Genomic DNA, 22,463 nt, shown 5'->3' on the forward strand with positions numbered 1-22,463 from the left:
TTTCACAATTTTCGGTAATTTCAATTCGTTTAATGTTGTTGTTGCACACGTCACGGGAATCCACCGCCCCATCATCCACATCTGTATCCATATCTATGGGTAAACAACCCCCCAGAATGATGATGGTTGCTGGTACCGAACGTAACCCGGATGAGTCAAGTTCAATGACGAAAGTTCTGGCCCAGAAAAAAAGGTTTATTTAATTGCGAAAATTGGCATCTGTCAGCGGGGCGTAAAATTGTCGCCTCTCCCGCGTCAAATTTTTATAAATTGGATTGCCCGATTTCAGAAGAGTCAGTTTGCAAACGATTCTCTATCAAAATGTCACACTACTTGAGCTATTTTTCACTGCTGCTCATTGCGGTCCTGCTGGCGGTGAGTCCTACATGTAATATTTAATAATTTATATTTTATTTACTTATTTTATTTTAATATTTTGTAGCTGACATCTGCCCAATACTATACACAATATAATCCCTACTACACACCAAGCCCCACATTCTCCAGTTTGAACAACTATTACTACCAGACGACGCCATATCCCTACTATTACAGCACGTATACGACACCGAGTCCCTATTCCAATAGGCAGATTAGGATCTGGCCCTATGTCATCGGTCAATATCTCTATCCCACGTACTACAACACCAACAACTATAATCCATATGCCACATTGAGTAATTCCAATTGGCAAAGCTACTATGCGAATGTTTATGGCAAGAAGTAGTCCTCAACTCCAACTAAGTGTTTTTCGTTTGTTAAGATGTTCAGCCATTGCAAATAAAATATTTATTTTTGTTTAAAATAAGAACTACAAAAAATGTATTTAAATGGGAAACGCAAGCCATTGTTTAGAAGTAATTATTGCATTAAAAACAAATTGGCCTGATTTTAAATAGCATTCATTATCACTAGTTGTGGAAAAGTTGAACTTTTTTCAACAAACAATTGCAAGGCTAACTTTACATATTTTCTAATTCTAGCCAGTTATTAGTATATTATTCAGTCCATAAAAATGTCTCTTAACTTACTAAGGCAATTGGTCTCTTAAGATAGCCTAATGGTGAGAGTCCCTCTATCAGAATGACAAAGAAAAAAAGGCCTATAAAAGGGAAATCTGAAACGTAATTGGGTCGTTTAAGATAGCTAATTGCTTGGGGAGAATGAAGGGTGTCTGGGAAATATGAGTCCCTTGTTAAAATGGAAATGCTGAAGAATATTGATAATCCAGAATGTGGAGCTGTCTGAAAGCCGAAAGGTGTGACAACCGTTAGGATAACCATGCTCTTGAATGGAACTTTTTGATATAGTATTTCGGGGAGGTCTTTATATGAACTCACGTTTCGTTGACACTGTCATAGAGCAACCCAACAAGCCGGAAAACCTGAACCCAGAGCTCAACCTCCGACTGAACCTGAACCTGAACTCATGTTGGTGTACTTAACGGTTTTCACACACAATCGCTAGTTCCAGTTGCCTACCATTATGTAATGATTTGGACAAACCTTTGGATTATGCTGCACCACCACCCAGAGCAATGAACCTGCATTGTTTATGTAAGCGATATGTGGCAACTCCATTTGATGTAATGCTAATAAAGTGTAAGATCGTAAAATGACCACCTGTTCATAAGATCTGGACTTTATGCATTTCTGGAGCAACATGCGAGGAGAATGTTCTGGTTAACTGTAACTTCCTCACACAAAACTGTGACAATTATTGGCCACAAATCAAAACATTTCGATGCGATATGAAAGGGTTCTCCAAATAGAACTTTAGCCCAATGTATCCGACATTATCATGTAAATCGCTTGATACAGATGATCTTCAGGGAATGTGAATGGGTGGTGGTTAGGTGCGTAAAAGAAAGAGAGGCACCGGGTCGAACAGAAAGAGAGAGAGAGAGACTGCGTAGTGGGGAAATGGGTCAAGACAATCGAATCACGAAACGCGGCCCAAAGCGACGGATGGCTAGTAAAAGGTAGCCGGCAAAAATGTTTGGCATCGACTTACCATGCAGGCGAAACACGAAACGAGAAAGCCGCAAAACCCATTTATCTCATTTGGGGAAATTGTGGAGCTATATTGTATTACCAATTAGTTAATTTGAAATAATGCAATTCACTTGCTGATGGGGCTAAATGCAGCAGAACGCAATTGCTGTTGATCAGCCCATTTTCTCTCATTACCTGAATGCGTTTTTGGCTAACAATTTTTGGGAAAGGTAATTGAATTCCGAAACCATCTCATTTGTTATTATATGTGCTTTTTGCTGAGTTGTGTATAAAAACAATCTAAATATGTTTGTATAATTAACTACTAAACGAGATGGAATGCTTCCTGTACTTCCTTTTCAACAAATAAGGTAAGATTGAATACTATAATGCACTAATATTACAATACTTATTTGTTTATATGAGGGCACTGGGTGCCAGTACTAGTGACGTCAGTTGTGCGTATTGTCACGTTCACACAGCGTTTTCATGCTCTGAGCCATTGCACGACAATTCGTAATAAAGGCAGTCCATGCAGGAAGAAAAGAGTAGAGATACAGATACAGAGAGATATAGATAAAGATGGAGACATTGACTTTGCAGTTTTTGGTGGCTGCTGCTGCCGTTTAGGGGAAATTGTGAAGAAAGTGTTGAAAACGAAATTGTAACTGGGAGAGCGTGTGTCTCTGGCTTTGTGAGAGTGCCAACTAGTGGTCGGTAGCCAAGCAAACAGCGCGAAGAAGCGCCGACTTGGCCAAGACTGGTCCGCATCCACCAAAAGTCCGAGCAGCGACGTTGGCCGCGGCAGAGGCGGTGGATCTTACCTGGTGGCCGAGGCCAACTCAGATTGCCAGTCAACGGGCACATCTCAAGCGTTGCAGTCGCTTTCCATGCGAACTTGATTCCAAACTATCTCCACTCCTTGGCCAATTCAGCTGAAGTCTCGTGTATATTTATTTTTTGGCCAACATCTGCGTGTCTGCCATAGATTCGCGTGAAAGTGGTCCAAATCAATCACTAAAAACTCAGGATACAGCTGCAGCTAGTGTTGCAATTATCATACACTAATCAAATAGTCACAGTCCCCATTATGGTGAGTACGAAATAAAGGCCAGCGGCCAAGTTCAATTAACACACGGAAAAAAAAGTTACATACATATACATAAAATTCATGAAAAGGAATGCAAAAGATATTAATCTAATTACCAGAAAGGATATAAGGCTACACGTTGGGCGCCACATTTATTATGTTGATAGAGACAAAGTAATTACTGATATAGAGTTTTTCATGTTTGCCAGAACTTTCTGTTAATAAAATAATATACACAATTGGTGCCACAAGTTTTGCTGTTGAGCTCAAATTTCATATAATACTTCTGTTTTTGCGGTGCATTGTTCATTGGAATTCTGAACACGATCTATGTGAAAAGAAAAGGAACCATAGCACACAAATCACAAAAGGCTTAAAATGTTGGCCAAAAAGCCAGTGTGACAAATGCTAACAATTCTTGGCACAAAAATCACTTGTTTGTTTGGTTAGTTTCAAGCCAAACTTTCTTTTGAGGCGTGTTTTCATTCGGGCCAGTTTTCAATTGTTGGCAAGATTCCCCCGAGCTGTTATTAACTTGGCTGGTTAACCTAATACTACACATTCACATTTCTGCCACATGGTCGTGTCATGAACTGCGACATTATATTGACATTAGATAATGGTCGAATGGTTAAATTGGCTGCCTCAACCACGTGCCGCTTAATTGCATCATCGGTGTTTTACTTACAACTTTACTAGCTCATAGTTTTTATTATGACCAGCCCAGCAATAAACATAGAAAGCCGTGCCTCAAATGCATAATTACGCTAGAGATAAATTTAGGATTTTATGGTTTTATGTTTACGATATGTAATAAAATCATAAAATGCCTGCTACACCCACATGAAACGAAAGTTCAGGGAATTTATTGCTACTCTAATTACAATTATAATCAATAAATGTTTAGTCAGGAAGCTTAGCTTTAATAACAAAAAGCCCATGTATAACAATGTTTAGAACATTTACATTTAATACTCCTCATTTCGGTGTTTTCATCAGCAATGTTAAATAAACCGTGAGCCAGACAGAAATGATTTCAAAATGTTGACAAATTATTCAACTAATGTGATAAATGAATAATAAGGTGGAATTTCACGAGATCTTTTTGTGAAAACATTTCCCTATAGATCTGTGTGAACATTAATGCCAATTCCCACCAACCGTATTAAATCTACCGAATCATCAGTTGGTAACAATTTTATGGTTGTTCGGCATCATTTCGTCGAAACTCCAGGCGAAATCTTGCCCGGCAGCAAGTGCAAATATTTTCGGTTAATATTTACATATAAGCCAGATGAGGTCGAATGAAATTTCACCCATAATGTTCGAGAAGATGTCCTGAAAGTGAGTGTGTCAGATGTGATAACGCTTGGGTCTGATGATGAAACAACTCAGAAGATGTTAATTAACAGGTTGGGATCGTGTTTAAAACAAATAGGCAGTGAAACTAAGCCGAAAAACCGAGTTCAGTCTGTCAAGCTGAACTGGAAAATTATGTAAATCAATAAACACATATAAATTGAGTATCTCAACAATGCATTTGCTCGGCTGTTGCATCACTGGGGAAAGACTTTCTTCTTTGTTTTACCGCATCTTAGGGCCCACACAAAATTCAAATCAATTTTCTCGCTCAGTTAAATTTGAATCAAGGGCATGCTAAAATAGATTTCCTTTTACAGTTGGAGCCGAATCCAATTGGGCACAAAGGCACATGGCCTACTAATAAAAAATCGAATCATTCACAACAAAGAGGCCTCACAAAGGGCCACCAATCGCATTTTATTAAGAAAAGCAAAGCAAACGCAAATCATGTCGAACATTCTTGGCATCTGTATTTTGGCATGCAAATTCTTTTGGGCCAGTTAATTAAAACATCGCCAACGTTTTGACGAATATTCTTTCGGGGAATGAAGCCAACCGTTAGCTCCACATAATTTGTTTACCTTTTGTTGGGGTTATTGTTTTGAAAATAACATAGTTCCATTCCCATGGCATCTTAGTGATTAGGTATAACAATTATATTTTTGGTTTCTTAAAGTTCTGCAGGTGAATTGTAAAATGGAAAGCTTGTGAGCAATGACTTTCCGTTTTTTTTTTGGGTATTCGTAGCTAAGATATTTTATAGTTTTGTATTTTAATTTCACTAAGTAGAAGTGAAGGTTGCTTACCTTGTTTTTAAAGAAATTCGGTGGGAATGTTAAATACTCAATGATTTGTAGCTTTGGTGTGTTACCTTTATGCTTTTAAATTACATACAATAGGAATAGCAAAAATAAATTTTTTCAATTTGGTAAATTACATTAAACTCATATTAACATAAAGAATTATCCAAAAAGATTATTGGTTAAACGTTTAACAACATAACCTGCTTAAATTTCACTTTGTCTCTATCCGGCTGACTCGTTAGTATATAAATCACCGTTTTATACAATGCGACATATTTTTTGCAACCTTTTAAATTTGCATATAAATTGATATCAGCCGCAGTCTAAAAAATGTGTTTAGCGTTAAAAAATGTTGGATTACACAAGAGCCGGGTTGAGTTTAAAATGGGAAATGCTTTCGCACCAAGGCGAGACCATAAAACATTTTATGGCCCAAGCCGTTGAAATGGTTCAAAGTGGATTCTAAAGTGCGTTTCACGACTCGACAAGGTGGCAACAGGTTCGTTTCCTAAGTCTTTTGTTTACGCAACATCCGCACCTTGCTATGATGAAATGGCCTTTTTACTTGGACAATGAGAGACAAACACTGGCACATACTGATATAATTTCTCTGTTGGTTCCACTTTCAGTTTCTCACAAAGAGTTCAAGTGCGCGGCACTCGTTGCTGCTGCTTCTGTTGGCCTTTTGCTGCCTAAGCAGTGCCTTTGGTGCCAAGATAACGAAGAAGGTCGAAAAAGCGTCGGAAAAGCCAGAGGTGGAGGCTGCTGCATCGCCAATCGAGGAGGAAAATGACGATGAAGATGCTGGCGAGGATGACGACGACGACGACGACGAGGAGGAGGCGGAGGAACCTGCGGTGGATGCGGCTGACAAAGAAGCTGCAGTAGGGGCATCGAGTAACAAGAACCCCAATGCAGTGCAGGCAGCCACGGATCCCACAGATCTCAGTGTCTGGGGCATGGTTCGCACTCTGTGGGGCTGGCTTCGCAGCGATCTGAGTGAAAGCCTATTCGGCGATGACGACGACGGGAAGCCCGCGTCCGGCAGCTCAGCTGTGGGTGAGTCCCCCTCAAGAAAACAAAAGATTAAAAAAGCAAATACCGAACAAAACGCAGTTTAAAGGCATACACCGAAAGAAAAAAGACCGCGACAATTGCATTTACATATAAAGTCGATTGAGTCATTTTGACAAAGTAGCAGACATTTTCTAAAACTGTTGATATTAAAAACTAATTATGAAACTGGTTGAATTCAAAGACATATTATACAATATTTTAACTCGATCAATTAAATACTTGTTAAATTACGAAGCTGTCATACAGTTTACGATTGCAATGACATAGTTGAAATATCATTTCCACATGTAATTTTACTTGATGTAAACCAGACTAAGACCTATTTTCTCTTTGTGGACACAGCAATTAGTGTGGTCATTTTATATCAGTTCAGTGCGTATCTCATTTAGGCTGATTGCATCTGCCTCTCAAATGATTAGCGGCTTTTCAAATCAAAACCGATTTCCCAGAGCCCTGCCTTTTGACTCACTTTCGTTTTCAATGAAACCTGTAGCCGCTAAGCAAACAGCAAAAAGCCGCTAAAAGGTGTTAGCACCAAAGAGCTGAGAAAAAATCATCTCGGAGTGCGAGCTGTGATATATGTATATGCCGGACGAAGATTGTAATTTCACTTTCCGCATCTTTTCTAGAGCCGCTCAAATTATTTATTAAATAAGACAGCTCATCTTTAAGCGATGAGAAAATATTTTTGCTGGGCTTTTTTTTTCGTTGTTTGCGAATTGTTTTTTATTGGACTTTCGCATAGCTGTGCGTTCAGCTCTGTTTATTGATGAAATTATAGCAGTTGAGGGAGATAAACCCAGCGGAATTTCTTTGGGGCAGTGGCGCCACTGACACTTTACGAATTAATGCGTATTTTTATGAACTTCAGCTGAATGATTTCCCAGTATTTTGTATTAATTAACCTATTTCATTTATATAACATAAAGGTATACCTTCAGAAATTAATATTATTAATTCTTTTATATATTTTATTTATACTGGAATTTATTATGTATCTTTCAGAGGGTCGTACCTTTGGCAAAATCCGTCGTCTTCAGATGGCCTTGATACCCATTATCTTCAAGTTTGGCGTCCTTTCGGCGATGGTTGCCTTTCTGGTCGCCATTGGTATGAAGTCTCTGTTCCTGCTCAAGGTCTTAGTGGTTATGAATGCCATTGCCATTCTGGGAAAGTTCATTACCCTGAAGTCCAGTCTCTTTGGACAGTATGAGAACACGGCGCCGTCCTTCAATTACCCGGGCTGGAATCCTCATGCCAAGGAGTCGTGGGGCACCACTGGATTGAGTGGTCATGGCGCTGGCCATCCCCCCAGCAAGGAGATTCACCTGCACATCCACGGAAACGCCCAGACCCAGGCTCAGCTCGCCGGTCAGGGCTACCAGTATGAGTCGCAGTCGGGTGGATGGGCCAGTCGATCGGATCCCTATGGAGCCTACGCACCCACGGGTCAGTTCACCGATAGCCAGCCCGTGGGAGCAGTGGCCGGAGAGGTGCCCAACAATACGGATCCCATGTCCCTGCTGCCCACGAAATACCGGGCGAGACACCTCATCCGCTGAGCAAGAGCTGTTCCACATGATGGGAGTTCCACATGGAAGTCAACGACCACCGCGTTTAATTAGCTAGCACACAATTAGTCAGCGACTTTACGAGGACGCAGCTTTACGTACACCTAAAACTATAGTTACGAGCCTAGTGTTTAATTAAATTATTTGCCCCAAGTAGCCCTAAAATCAATGATAATTTGTAATAAATAGTCGTAATGCATAAGATGTGTGCCACCGTTTGTTTGAGCTAGCCGAAACAATTACCACTAAAGACCCAGAAGGTCGTGATTGATGGGTCTGCGAAGAAAGTCGATTGGTTCGTTTTGGGTCGTTTCTGGCTGAGCTTTCGGGGGTCTGTGATTAATTGGCCATTTGACGGGTGAGTCTGCCACCGCCGAGATTTCTTTGGCAACATCTTGGGGCGTGTGCCGCGCCTAATCATCGGCTTTATCGCGAACATTGAAATGGAAGTCCAAGTCATGTCTTGACATTGCGGATTTCGTCGGCGGTGTTTTGTTGGTTTTTTTTATTCGGTAGCCTAGAGGCTGAAAAACGATTCGCCAAGCTTAAGCCAGACAAATCCAATTATGCTCAATTATTATAGAGTGGATAAGCCGATTTGCTTATTAGCAAGTACCCATTTTAGAGCTTCGCTTCATTTGCTACAAATATTTGAACAAAGTGAAAGATTGAATGACTTAATATGGCATGGAACGGTTAGGTTTAAGTAATTGCAGGCTTTTCTATAACGCTATTTAGTTGATTGAGTTATTATATCGGTTAACATGGGTGATGATTGATGGAATACAGCTTGGAGTGTGACTGGTGTTGATAGAAACGTGTGTTTAGATATTGACACGATAAAAGCTGACTGAAGGATACAGTTGACAAACGTTATTTAATTAAAATCTGAAAAATAATGCACAAAATTAACTAAAATCAACAGAAAATTTTATTATACAAAAATAAAATTAAATTGAGAATTTAAACAAGCACTGAAGTAAAAAACGTTAGCCGTTGCCAGATGAATAGAAAATTTAATACAATATTTCAGTAGCCTTGCTTACTCAACGGTTGGTTTGTGTCTTTGCTACTACAAATTCAAGGCACCCGTAAAGTAGGCACCAAAGTTTTGCACCTCACTGCACGAAGTTCGTGCCCTAAGTCTTTCGATTTGGCGACATCAAAAAGCACTCAAAAGCACAACACGCTCAACAGGTGGTATAATGAATATTAATATTAGCAAGGACCTGTTAATTAGCCGCCATAGAAAGTGAAGCCAGAAGCAATTGACGGGCAATTAAGCAGTTTTAAGCGACAAGTGATGCATATTAAAGCCAAACCAGATTGGGCCAACGGCAAGGTGCTCGATAAATATTTATCTGAGGCAATTAGAGCCGCTCAGACAGTCGGGCGAGCATGTAATGGCCATATACCCCAGTCCGATCCTCCTGCTCCATGGATCCCCAAGGCCGGTCGGCTGGCGTTATGGAATCTTGCTCGCTGACTGATTTATAGGAGGACATAGCAGAGTGGACCTGGCCAAGATGCGCGGTGCCAGCCATTAGCCAGCCGTCATAAGTGTGGGCCGATGACGTTCGACTTGAGTAACGAGACGAGTCGAGTTGTGTCCACTCGATCTGAGCTGAGTGGTGATGTCTTCTTTGTCGGCAGACGACGGCCTTAGTCGAGCGTTTCAATTAATTAGCTAGCCGTGCCAAAAACAAAATGGCGCTGCTTATACCAACAGTTGATAAGGCTAAACCAGCAGCAGAGCAAAGTATAATAGGTAGACGACTACAAACTAGCAACAAATGAAAATGCACATTGAATTTCTCTGATCGGCGGCTTTCTAACGCACAGCAGCAGGCCAGTGGCTCAGCATTTCAGCGGCAAACTGCGATTATTGAAATACTCCAAAGGTTTTTTCTGTCCATTGCATTTGGTGGCCAGCTTGGAAGCGACAAATCATGAGCATCGACAGATCCACCATGGCCAGCATCTATGCCTCTACTATATATAAAATGTGGATAATTGCGTCTAACTGACAGCCAAGACACTGGGCATCCAAAGGTGCACAAAAAGAAAATTTTTTTGGCAATGCAAATTTCAAAATAAAGTGCTTAGATTGTATAGTTTTGTTTTTCAATATAGGATCTGAATATTTATGATGCACTACAAGTTCATAGTCATAATTGACTTAAGTGGTATATTGTTATTTTAAAATTGCAATATTTGGAAATGCAAAGAAATGTGATTTCCATTCAATCAATTTCAAAAATACGATATCTTGCATGTAAAGTGTTGATGTAAAGCTTTATGAAAATATGAAATGGATGTTTTGAAAGACATTAATTATAGTGATTTCTTCCCATGTATGAGCCTGAATCGGGAGTTGGGGGCTGGGGACGTGCTGTCAGCGGATCTGGCTGCTCTCACTCTCTTTCTAACATGATAATTGGACATGGCCTGGGAACGGGTATGTCAGCTACCTTATGGCTACCAGACGAGGCAGCCAACTACCTTGGCGACATCTTTGGCAGCCCTATGTCTCCTTAATTGCCTGTCGCCTGTCCGCTGAAAGTGAAATTGATATATGATATGGGGGAGATATACCAGCTTATTTTTATACGTATAAACGAGCGTTCATCACGAATTCTTCGCTAATTCGCCGCTCACAATGGATAATTTCGTAATTCGGGGGCTAATCAAAAATTCGAGCAGTGTGCGAGTGCGTTGACCAAATGGGATTGGGGCACCCGATTCGGTCACACCTCGTTTTTTAAACTTCAATCAGAAAATATCAATAAGTTGTGCAAACTTTCTTTTTGTGCGTGTCAATGTTGTGTGAGGGCGCCCCCTGATATTTACTCTTTATAAGATCAGTTTGTGACGCAGGCCGAGCCCTTACACACAAATAGCATTAGTTTGCGAATTATCCAAATCAGTTATGGACACAACCTAAGTAAAGAGATAAAAAACTTTCATTTTTCATTTGCTCGACAGGTGAAGAAACGTGTCTTTCCTCAACCAGAATTTATCAATGATGCAACTGTCTTTCAGTTTGCCTAAACTTGCTTAATTTGGTTAACAAATTGTTGATGCAATACACGCGAGGTGCTAATGAATTTCGTTAGGGAAAAAGTAAAAGTGATGAAGGGGTATGTTAAAGATCTATGTGTGCTCACTCTTGTGGGATGAAATTTGTTTGCTGCTGCGAGGAAAATCTCCATGGAGCAATCACCTTCTTGACCCAATACAGGATTTGCATCTGCCATATAAGCATTTCGCCACAGGATTAGCATCTCACGATCGACTTTCCAATGATATCCATGAGTTCATATGTCACTCTTGGCAGTGAAAAGAGGAGTTCGACTTGTGGGTTATTCATGGCATTCATTGAGGATTGATGCAGATTATTTAGTTCTCTGCAAAAAAAAAACTTGGTTACTGATTTAATAGAAATCGATTGGGCCAGCCATGGATTTTAGCTTGACTTAGTTTAATAAAACTAATATTTTTGTTGGCCAGGATTGTTTATTTTAAATATAATTAATTATAAATTTACTCATTTATTTTATTGAACTGTAAACAATATTATCGAATCAAGCTTAGCTCGTAGGTTAATAGGTTTTAAATAGGCTAACTAGTGGATTTATTATAAAATATAAATAAAAACAAAGAAATCCGAAGCTTCTTTGTTGGGGATAAGCTTAAAACCCAAACCACCTTTTGTTTACAAAGCTGTTGCTAACACAATACTTGCCGGATCGCTCCCTGCGTTTAGGTCAAGTCAAAGTTCGATGGTTTACATATGACCACCAGAGAATTGCCGAGAGAATTCCTGGAGTATCGCATTCAGTGTGACACTGAAAATTCGCATAGCGGACAGCTTAATTGATCCGTTTGTTCAGTGCATGCCGCACATTTGCTAAAATCCACACCGGCCAACAACAAGTCAATAGCCAGGTGGGTAGCCAAGTTACCAACTTACCAATTTGCCTGGCCGTTGGAAGAGAGCCGCTTTTGGCCACCTCGGCTGCCAACTTTCCAAAGAGCCGCTGCATGAGCGCTTTCACATCGCACTCTCTTAAGTCGCGGTTTGGTATAAAACTTCTTACGTATGCGCGTCATGGCTTAATCTTACCTTGAACTTGGTCGTGAGCAGATCGCCGAGGAGCCAGTGCATCCACATAACCACCTACCCATAACAACAAACCATATTCGTGCGGGTTTTCGATTCGGGTTTTTTGGAAAATAGAATTTGAAAATGGAACAAAGCGCCGTTGTTCTTGTGCGTGCCGATAAGCGTATATAAATCACGTGTGTGTGCTGCTGACTTTGGTTTCTCCAGATTTCCGATTTCATCTAACGGTGCTAGTGAACATATATTATAAATCCACATCGAAGATTAGAAGAGAGGGGCGGCCAATACTAACTATACAAAATGGACTGGCAGCCGACGGTTATAGCAGGCCTGATCTGTCTGCTCCTGCCAACGCAGATTTCTTTGGCCAAAGCCTGGAGTTTGCCAGCCCGCCATGCAGATCGTTCAGATCTGGCTTTAACGCCAGCACACCAGCAAGTTGGACGACGATTAAATGGTAAGACAGGTCTCCAATCAAAGCTGCTGAGACTCTCTCGCAGCTCCCAAATTTCTCTGTATTTTAATTTCGTATTTTTTTGGTGTAATATAACGAGTAGTGAGCCAGCAGACAAAGAAACAAAACATAAACAAAAGCCCTAAGTAAAATACGTTTATTGCAGTGAAATTTCAGTTCATTAAGCTGGCTGTGAGAGTGGCGATTTCAGCGTTCGGCAATTATATAATCGGCCAGCCGCCAAACGAAAGTCGCCACTGTCACTGCCACCGAAGCCAAAGAATCGCCAAGATTTATGAGCCACCAGAGTGGCCGCCGATCCATCAGGGCTGTCACTGTAAAACAGGCATCAATCTTGGCCAGCACACGATTCTCCACCTGGGGAAAAAATCATAAATAGTTGCAGTGAAAATATAATTTAAGAATATAGTGGCCTAACCGAAAAATGGTTAATGGCAAACCAGAGTTTTAAAGTTTTTATGAGCTGTCAATCAGGTGACTTCCATGGGCAATGCAGCATAACAAAGTAGCTTGAATGCGACTTGGTTCTTACCAATTTGGTTCTGTTACGTTGTGGAGCGTACGACACTTTTTTCGTGGCCGCTGCTGTTCAGCTTTGTTTCAAGCCACTAAAGAGCTTTGAGTGCATGGCGAACAATTAGCAAAGCCGCGGCAACAAGTGCAAGAAGGCACTACCATTGCTGAGCAGACAGAAAAAGCATACACCTCGTTATCGTTTAGGGCACTTGGCGTCTCGATCTGCTTCTGAGCATGTAATATGGGTCATAACCAACTAAACCAGAACCGAAAGAAGGGCGGCTGGTTGGGTGTTACGATAGACATAGGCCCCGCTGAATGTCGAGTCATTAAAGAAGTGGCAAGCAAACATGAATTAACGTTTTGCTCGCCGATTAAACGAATATCAGATACACTTGAACTGCACTTGAGATATGTAAATTTAATTACGAAAGTCACGGAGTGGAAATAAATGAATGGGCGCGGACTGTGAATATGTTGTGGGCGATGTGTTAGTCCAAATATTTTGCACATTCATTTAGAAAGTGGTATGTGTATCAGTTTATCATAATTATCTTACAATGTAATACCTGTAAATACACCACGACTTTGGAATAATTATAGATTAATTCAATAGATTCGTTATGTTGCATGTCAGTATAATGCATTCCATTATTTCACATCCGTAAGATACGAATATACCCAAAGACTTATCTTGTGCAACCGCAAAAAAGGAAGGCTAGTTATATTTTGGATTCATTACTGAGAGACCTAATTTATTTCTTCCAAAAGACATATGTATCCCAATCAATCTGCTGACTTAATCCAAAACCCCGAGGCTCCCGAAGAGCAAACACCTGTAAAAGGCGCAATAACAACGGCAACGCAAACAATAAGAATGTATAAACAAGTTGATTTCTTAGTCGCGATACTGTCAGATTTAGATGGTGATGGTGACTACACCAACTTGGTGTTGAGCCAACCCAAACTTGAAGGGAGTTATCCCGCGGAGGAGGGGGATATGCGAGCGTCTCCATTCCGGGGGCTTGTACAAATTGCGCCGACACCAAAAGCCAAGCGAGGCGCAAGAGACAACAGAAAAACTTGAAAAACACTCGTAATTGGGTTATAACCGTCATATTTGTATGTGAGAGTGTCCGAGGCAAGTCACCTACTATTTAAATAAGCCCGGTCCGAACGGGTCTGGCCAAAAGGCAAACAATGCCGCACTGGAAACCATGGCTAAGCAAACTCCTAAACGGAGCAGCATTGGCGACATTTTTGGTCGCGAAGCGCACAAAAATGAAAAGTGCTGCGCTTCACTGGAATGAAATCTAATTTCATTTTTTAATTGTCGCTTTTCTGGCATCGGCATCGGCATTGGCATCTCGCCCAGTTTGGAGAGATGGCCAAACTGGAGCCACATGAAGCTGTAACTGCGTCTCCATCTGTCAAGTTTGACTCGCCACTTGGGCCACTTGGTTTCTGCGTAGCATCGAGTGGGATTTGGATCACCATTTCAGTTGCAGCCATTTGCCACACAGGAAAACGCGTGGAAATATTTCCATAATTGCTCAGCGCACACTTCTCACTTAATAAACAAAACCAGATCCAGCTGAGTATCAACACTGTTACTTGAGAGGCTTGGAATAACTATACATTTAAACAATAAACGTGTCAATCACAACTACATATGTATACATATTTATTAGATAGCAAGTTATAAATTTGGACTTTACAGAACAACCTACAGTATTGCTACTATAAATATGAAAAAATTAGAATATATTTCGGGTTCCAATGCACAGTTTCCCTCAGTGCACCCATTGATTTGCCTAGTCAAAGTGGAGCTCTAATCAATATACAACATGTGCGGCGATGTTGCTCAAGTTGTAGCTGCCGGCCATGTCTTGTTTGTGTTTTGAGTTTGCATTTAACTTGCGGTTGATTCGTCGTCGGCGGTGTCTTCAATTCAAATTCTGCGCCAGATCGAAACCAGTGAAAGTTTATTAAAGCTTCAAGCTCGGCAGAGCTCTTCATGCTCACATGTCTATATGTCTGATGGGTCGCACGCTAACGGTTAAGAGTGCCATATTGTTCCGTCCGATTTCTATAATGGCCATAAAATTCTTTTGTAACGAAGTCTGAGATGCTTTAAATGCCGAAACCACTAGATCATTGTATTTAATTCAGCTGCCCAAAATGGCTTGGCGGGGAATTAAATTGCGAGTGCTTCAAGCTCAGACAGAAAGAATCAATTTATAGACTTTAAAATATATAATTTAATGGTCTTGTAGAGCAATCTTGTTAATTATTTTAATAGCAACGGGTGTCTGGCCTCAGAAGAAAAGAAATATATTATCTGTATCTTAGGCTTAGATTTCAAAAGCATGCCCACTCAACCTTCACTTTCAAATGATTCACATCGCAAAATGTATTCACGCTATTTCTCAATTGCTTAACAAATCCCTAAAAAATATATTTGCTAAAGGCTGTGCTTTTATTTAATTTTATATCTATTTTTAAGACAGTCTCCGGTAAGACAAGCCCCCAATCATTCGATTCACTTTCAAACGCCGCACACGATGCTCCGTGGCCATATTTCATGTTTACAACTTAATCTGGCCAAGAAAAATAACTCAGAATTTCCAGTGATTATGCTAATATTTTACGAGCTACTGTTATAGCCGCTCCTCAGGCAAGGTGAATTAGCCAAATGGCCGGCAAGTTGGCCCACATGCCCAGCAGTCCAGCAGCAGTTTACAGTTGGCCAGCTGGAGAAGTTAAGGTTTACCATAGCCAAATGCGTCACCCATCATCAAGCCGAGGCCTAGCATTTTCAGTGACTACCTATAAATATATAACTACAAGTAAGCCACGCATAAACCTCCACGGCAGTGAAAGTTCATTTGATACTGGAAATTAGCTGGGACAGGGATTATTGGCATTGCCATCGAATTACCATACGCCCTGCCAGCGAAATGGTAAAGAAAAGTGAAAAGCCCAGAGGCCCAGGCGAAATCATCGGTCCAAATGGCAAATGGCAACTTGGTTAGGTTTTGGCCAGAATGGCTGCTAAGCAGCTTCCAAGCAGCTGGAGGTAATGTGCCACATTTGTCGGCCAAAGAGGACAGCTGCCAAATATCAAAGATGCTCGCCAGGGAGTACACTGAAAGAAATACTGCAGACCTAAGATTAGTAAAGCATATATTCTATATTTGCATTCAGTATTTTATTGTCTATTGAATATACAATATTTCTTCCAAAAAGATTCCTTTGAGTGCATCACGATGTGGCTTTCTTTCAACTTCCCCAGAGTCTTCGATTTCCCTTCTTGGCACTCCTTTGCTCCCTAACTCTGCGCATTCTGGCACAGGTTTTCCTTGTTGTTATTCGGTTTTCCAGCGGCGTGGGTCGAATTTAGCAGGATGTTATCTATGGGATGTCACCACGAGTTGCAGGTAAACAATTTCTCACAGGCGGGCACTTGTGGCATCTCCTCGCGGCTTTCACTCGCCATTGAATTTGGAAATATTAGCGGAGCCTTGGGTCAAAGTACGCGCTGTGTCGGTGCCATTGAAAGTGAAATGAGCCAAATAAATTGTGACAAACAGACAACTAACGACATGAGAAAATACACACGAAGTAGCATTACATTTTCACTTATCACGACTCCTTTCATGCAATTAAATTAACAAAAGGCCTAAGCAAATACTAATGAATTTAAGTAGCGGAAAAATTGCTCAATTTGTGCGAAAATCTGGGACTTGTATATCATCAGAGAGAAGAAAATTATTAATGCCTGCAAGGTAACAAATTTTTGGCGCCAGATGAATTAGTATTTATTTTGCTACTTATCGTATTTGGTTGCATGTTTTGTGTAAATTGATTTACAATGGCATCTTTGCCACCGAGACAAATTAATTTATTCCCATTTAAATGGGCTCAAATTAAGATGCGATCAAACTGAACATGTAGCAATAATTTTAATTGACGGCAATCGCTGAGCTTTTCACTCCATCACTGATTGATGGCAATCTCCGATGTTAACTAAAACATGGCTCGCGCCGCGAACATCGGGTATTGTGTACTGGGATAATGGATATCCAAAGGGGGGGTGGAGTACGATGCATCTGCACGCACCGCACATCGGTGGTCAGAAAACCACACAAGGTGTTGAAATGATTGCCCAGTGGTACTGGTCACACATACTTTCACTCAAATATTTGCACTGGCTGAAAATCGCCAAGTTAGAGCCATGACCATGTTGGCCAAATCAGACCACAAATCCCCACTGAGTTTGCCCGGACAGAAAGTCAGTCGAGCTGTCAATCGCGCGTTTGCCCAATTCGTTGGCAGTTTTCCATTTAATATTTGACTAGTTTTGCTGTATTTACTTACGCTGATCTCAACGGGCCGTCTTCTTGCAGAGGTATCACCGTATCTGGACCTGGCCTTGTGCCCCATCAGAGCGGAACCCTGGACCTGTGCCCGCCAACAATCCGGTCGGATACTGGATGTTTGGGATGGGGAGCTCAATGTCCAATGGCAGAAACTAAAAGGTGAGTTTAGGCGAAGAACACAGAAGTATTTTTAAATTTTAATTGATGAAAATAATAATTTGATATTTTTATGTTTTATTCAACATTTTGAAAATTATGTTACTGAAACAATAATAACTATAAAACATTTAACTATAGAAAGCTTTGAGCCAAACACAATTTTCAATTGTTAGTGGAAAATATGTGTATAGACAGAGTTTTCCCACATATGTGGGCAAATAAAATTCCCAGCTATGAAAAGCTAGCATTTTCACCAACCTTCAAGCTAAACTCGAAATTGAAACTACAATTCGTGGGTGAGACTCTAGGAAAAAGTCAAGGAAACCCCCAGGGTTTAGTGATCACTAAGTACGATAATCAATGAATTTTGGAGGAGTTGGTTGTAAATTATACACGCAACTCCAAAAAAAAAAAATAGCAAACGTGCTAGGAATTTACATGGAAAAGCAATTAAAATCGAAAGCATTTTCTTTTTTCACCAAATTATTTTCATGTACTTTTTTTTTATTTTTTGGGACAGTCGAGGCCGATCGGCAGATGAACGCCACGATCGAGAGAAGAGGGTACAGCACATCGGAGTTGCCCGTGAAAGAGAAGCCGTCGACGATACTGAAGAAAATTGAGATCGGCACGAATTACATGAAGAAATACCTGGCCGAATCCATGGACGGGTGAGTGTGGACAAACGGGTTGAATGTAGATTTTCGCCAGAGTGTTAATCTTCCTGTTTTGTTGTTGTTTTCCATTTCGCCATCACCTGCAGCTTCCTAGGTCGCGAATACGAGTATCTGCAGACACCGAAAGCGGTTGAGGATGATAGTGAAACTGATCAGAGTGGAAATAGTGCCGAAGATGACGAAGAGGCGGATGCGGACGATGCCAGCAATGCGGCGGAGGAGGAGGAGAATGCAGAGGATGAGGATGCGGATGCCAATAATGAGGAGGATGATGAGGAGGAGGATGATGACCGGGATGAGGAGGATGACGACTCGGATAGCACGGCGGAACAGGATCAGGATCAGGACCATGAGCCAGAGACTGAAGCTGAGAACGAAGACGAGGATGTGGATGAGGCAGTCTCAGCACCCGAGAATGATAATGAAAAGGAAAACACTCCAAGTGTCTTCAGTGGAGCGCCAGCAGCGCAATCCCAAGGTGATGGGAAAAATCCTGTCTTAGCCGAGGACAATACTTCAACAGGTAAAGATTAGGGATAATTTAGGTATCCTGGGCATTCTCAAAAATCTTACTAACTTGATATTCTTAAATCCAGGTGTGGAATTCATCGAGCTCCAGGATGGCGACGAAACTGCAGCGGGTGCGCTGAAAAAGCCGGGCGGCGGTAAACGCAAGAAGAACAAGAAGGGCGGCAAGCGCAAGAAGAACAAGAAGAAGGGTCACGGGTCGGAGACACAGCCCTCCACATTGGTGGTGGTCCAGGCGGCACCGGAACACCACGAGGTGGACTCCGGACACGAGGGCGGATCCTCGGTGATCAGTCACGGGAGCGCCGATGACACAGCATCCGTGGGAAAACCGATGAGGAAACGGAAGCAGAAGCGCCGCATGAAGGGCAAGCGGAAGCGCAAGGGTCAACACGGGTCAGCCGTCGTGGAGCACGAGCAGAGCGACCTCAGTCTGGGATTGGGCCTGCTCGACGAACTGGCGGACGCGGATGATGTGCTCTCGGGAGTCGGCGGGGGAAAACGCAAGCACAGGAACCCACTTAATTATGGTAGAAGTAACGGAGGTGTGTGTTGTTTGCTGCGTGTGGTTTTACATGACTTTTGCGCACCGTTTTCTCAAGCACAACTTAGTGCCTTCTATGTCTAAGCTTCCAGTTTTGTCTATGATATAGAGTTTTTTCGGTGGAAAAATGTTCAGAATTAATTTGGACATCTTAAAAACATTATGTCTTTTTGAAGTAGATAATAATGTTTGAAACAATTCACCGAAAATATTCTGTATTGGTCTTGATGACTGGTTTAAGTTTGTGTTTATATCTGGTGATGGTGTAAAGATCGCAAAAGAAAGATTATATATAATTTGTAATATTATTTATTATTTATTATATAAATTATGTAGGTTCAAAATTTTTTTACCAAAGGCATAGCATTTATCAAATTTATAATGGTAAAAGTGTTTCTGAAGCCTGAAAAGTTTCTTTTGTGGCGCCATCTACATAACAGAGGCGGAAGCCTGAGCTTATTTTGTTAGCTGTGTAGATGGCGCTGCTGAGCTCTTCAGTAATGCGCCACATGTTTTCAATGTAAATTAAAATCTTTGGCATACAGGAGATTTAGTTATTTTAAATTATGTAAGTGTTTGGTTTAAATTAAGTTAAGTTGCCTGCTTTTTGCTTGCTTTTTGAATGCCGTTTCGTTATCGTTAACGCACTTAACGCGCACTGCAGTTCATACTAACAAACACCACCCTCCCAAGCGAAGAATTTAAATGTTATTTGCGTTTCTTGTTCGATGTAGCCAAGTAAGTGTGATCAAACCAGAGCAAAATAATACTAATGCATCCGAATTTCCTCTGATCATCCTTTATCGAAATGTATATAGTGACCCGCGGCAAGAAGAAGAAGAAGAAGAAGGCCATTGCCAAGTTCATCATGATCGGCAGCTTCCTGAAAGCCAAAATCGAACTGCTGCTCAAGATCCTGGGCGCCCATCTGCAGGTCAAGTTCTTTGCCATAGCCCTGATCGGCCTGCTGATCAATATAGCCCGATTCTGGATCGATGTGAAGCGCGGCAGTCCGCCATCTAAGGTGAGTTGAGCTTGGGTCCCAGATCCTGTGAGTTTGTTCCGGGGCAATTAGCCCGGTTTCACTGTACTGACACACACGAACATCATGTTCAGGTTGCTAGACCAAGGGATACCCGACTCTAATGGATTTTCTGCACTCTTTCAGTTCTGATAAGAATGTCCTTACACTAGTCATAAGTGAACAACCATTTTTATGGGCCAAGGTTTGTTTTCGATGCTGTTTGTTGTCAAGCAAAAATGAAGGGTTCTCACCATGAAATGTATAAAGAAAATTTAATTTGACTTAATGGTTGATCGTAAAAACATAAATTTACTAGCGTGAATTCATTTAAAATATAACGTGGTCTTATACTCAATTATTTATTCATTTAAATGCTTTTAAATTCCAAATTTAAACAAATCATTCTCTTGGTAAAATTTTATGTTATTATGATCACCAATTCTTCTGTGTACCTCTGCTAATCTCTTTCCAACTGCCCCTGCCTCTCGACTCTCTATCTCTTGAACAAATGATGTATATAAAATATGTAAAATGCGTTGATACCTTCCAAAACACCCGAGCGCTCTAACTTCTCTAACTGTTTTCGGGGACCAGCTCCAGAACCTCTTCAAGCTTCAATCACCAGAGTTCCAAACACCTAACGACTCCAAAATGTGCCGTATGCTAACAAATTCAGACCTCTTTGGTTTCAGATATGGTAAAATTTTGGACAGCTCACAAACGTTCTCGGAACGTACAACTCTAAAAAAAAAAAGAAATTATACAAGAAACAGAAAATCCCAACCAATGTGTTCTCTAATAACAGCATACACTTTAAGACCCAAAACCTCAAACAGATCTTAGAGTTCGTTTCCAAAGTCTTTCCCTTCACACTGTGTAAGTACGAGTTTTGGGCGGATGAAGCGAATCGATGGCTCTGAAAGAGTCCTGCAGGACAGACAGACACATGAAACTCAGATACACCCAGATACAGATACAGATACAGTCACAAAACATACAGTCAATATAAAACCGAACCACTCACACTCTTGGGCCTCTTTGGTACTTCCTCTGGTGTTTCTCACTTCACGGCACACGTTTTGCATATTTTCTAACTAGGTTGTATACGTTGAACATGCCCACCATCAGCACCACTACGAGGACCACGGCGACGACTGGAGCGAGCCGGGTAGCTACTGGAAGCGCTCCCTGCAGACGGATCCCTCGGTCGAGGACACGGACTCCTCCACGGACAGCTACCAGGTGCGCCAGCCGCAGCAGCAGTCGCAGACCCCGGATCCCCACTATCTGGCCTATCGCAACCAGTATGGCCAGTGGCAGTAGATTAACCCACAAGTCCAAGCCACTCCACCTGAACTCTGACCTCCAATGGAGACATTATTTATTGTATTTATTTGATTAACATTCGTGGTACGACGCTGATTATTAAATAATCCCTAAGGCCCTAGAGCAAAATTAATTTTAGCACAATGAATGAAATGCCAGTAAACCAATTTTAGCTGTAACCCTTAGCCCCCTTAGTGCAATGCCTTAAATATATGACTAAATTTTAAAATGTACCTTTAATGAGAAATCGAAGAACTGTTTCGGATACATTCGCAGCGAGCAAACAAACTAGACATAAGTTATTTATGCCAATTATTTATTGTATTCGTATGTTATATGATGCTTATTAAAGAAAACTAAATTGGACGCATCTGAATATTTACTTATTTGATGTAGCAAATTATTGACTTCCAAAATTTTCCAATCATAACTGCCCCATCATTTCCTGCTTCCATTTTTGAGGTGTGATCAGCAGACTTGGGTTCCCCCAATCAGAATGCGGTCAATAATCGCTGGAATTCCTAAAGAAGTTTCACCTGCTGATTCTAAATTCTGTGGCCCAATTCTGGGCTCTACTGCTCCGTAATACCAAATGGCGAAGAAGTACGCCCAAAATAGTCGCGTCTGTGGGGGCCATTAATTTTTTTGGGTGTCGCTGTGGGCCAAAACAATTTGCGCATGCGCAGATTGTGCTCGGAATGCCAAATGATTTACGGAAAATGTTTGTAATAAGCCATTAAATTTGTGTTTGACAAACGTCTGACAACTCGAGCGCCAAATTTATGGCTAATAAATCTGAACGGATTGTC

General features: G+C 41.2%; 3 protein-coding genes across 4 annotated transcripts; all 3 read left to right on the forward strand.

Annotated features, from left to right (window-relative positions):
* The first annotated feature begins 17 nt into the window (after positions 1-17).
* LOC6740769 lies at positions 18-797 on the forward strand. The gene is made up of 2 exons (XM_002083435.4): positions 18-375; positions 443-797. The coding sequence occupies exons 1-2, from the start codon at positions 322-324 to the stop codon at positions 725-727; spliced, it is 339 nt and encodes a 112-aa protein (XP_002083471.2). The 5' UTR covers positions 18-321; the 3' UTR covers positions 728-797.
* A 2,015-nt stretch (positions 798-2,812) lies between these two features.
* LOC6736616 lies at positions 2,813-8,103 on the forward strand. The gene is made up of 3 exons (XM_002083436.4): positions 2,813-3,087; positions 5,879-6,308; positions 7,332-8,103. The coding sequence occupies exons 1-3, from the start codon at positions 3,085-3,087 to the stop codon at positions 7,886-7,888; spliced, it is 990 nt and encodes a 329-aa protein (XP_002083472.1). The 5' UTR covers positions 2,813-3,084; the 3' UTR covers positions 7,889-8,103.
* A 3,873-nt stretch (positions 8,104-11,976) lies between these two features.
* LOC6736617 (aspartic and glutamic acid-rich protein) lies at positions 11,977-22,020 on the forward strand. Of its 2 annotated transcripts, none has more exons than XM_002083437.4 (7): positions 11,977-12,480; positions 17,424-17,555; positions 18,076-18,226; positions 18,319-18,755; positions 18,829-19,305; positions 20,123-20,328; positions 21,427-22,020. In XM_002083437.4, exons 1-7 carry the CDS (start codon positions 12,324-12,326, stop codon positions 21,649-21,651), a joined length of 1,785 nt encoding a protein of 594 aa, XP_002083473.2. In that variant the 5' UTR covers positions 11,977-12,323; the 3' UTR covers positions 21,652-22,020. The 2 variants fall into 2 exon arrangements, with proteins under 2 accessions (XP_002083473.2, XP_016030204.1); XM_016170765.3 differs by having other exon boundaries at positions 21,457-22,020.
* Positions 22,021-22,463: the final 443 nt, after the last annotated feature.

This window comes from Drosophila simulans, chromosome 3L (assembly GCF_016746395.2).
Source record: "Drosophila simulans strain w501 chromosome 3L, Prin_Dsim_3.1, whole genome shotgun sequence".
NCBI classification, from domain to species: Eukaryota; Metazoa; Arthropoda; class Insecta; order Diptera; family Drosophilidae; genus Drosophila; species Drosophila simulans.

Bases quoted from the DNA above. Each gene is read 5' to 3' on its own strand.
- LOC6736617 (XM_002083437.4), top strand. From the start codon at position 12,324: ATGGACTGGCAGCCGACGGTTATAGCAGGCCTGATCTGTCTGCTCCTG. The intron at 18,227-18,318 runs GTGAGTGTGGAC...CATCACCTGCAG, and splicing joins CTGGCCGAATCCATGGACGG to CTTCCTAGGTCGCGAATACG. The intron at 19,306-20,122 runs GTGTGTGTTGTT...AAATGTATATAG, and splicing joins TTATGGTAGAAGTAACGGAG to TGACCCGCGGCAAGAAGAAG.
- LOC6736616 (XM_002083436.4), top strand. The intron at 6,309-7,331 runs GTGAGTCCCCCT...TGTATCTTTCAG, and splicing joins GTCCGGCAGCTCAGCTGTGG to AGGGTCGTACCTTTGGCAAA.
- LOC6740769 (XM_002083435.4), top strand. From the start codon at position 322: ATGTCACACTACTTGAGCTATTTTTCACTGCTGCTCATTGCGGTCCTG. The intron at 376-442 runs GTGAGTCCTACA...AATATTTTGTAG, and splicing joins TCATTGCGGTCCTGCTGGCG to CTGACATCTGCCCAATACTA.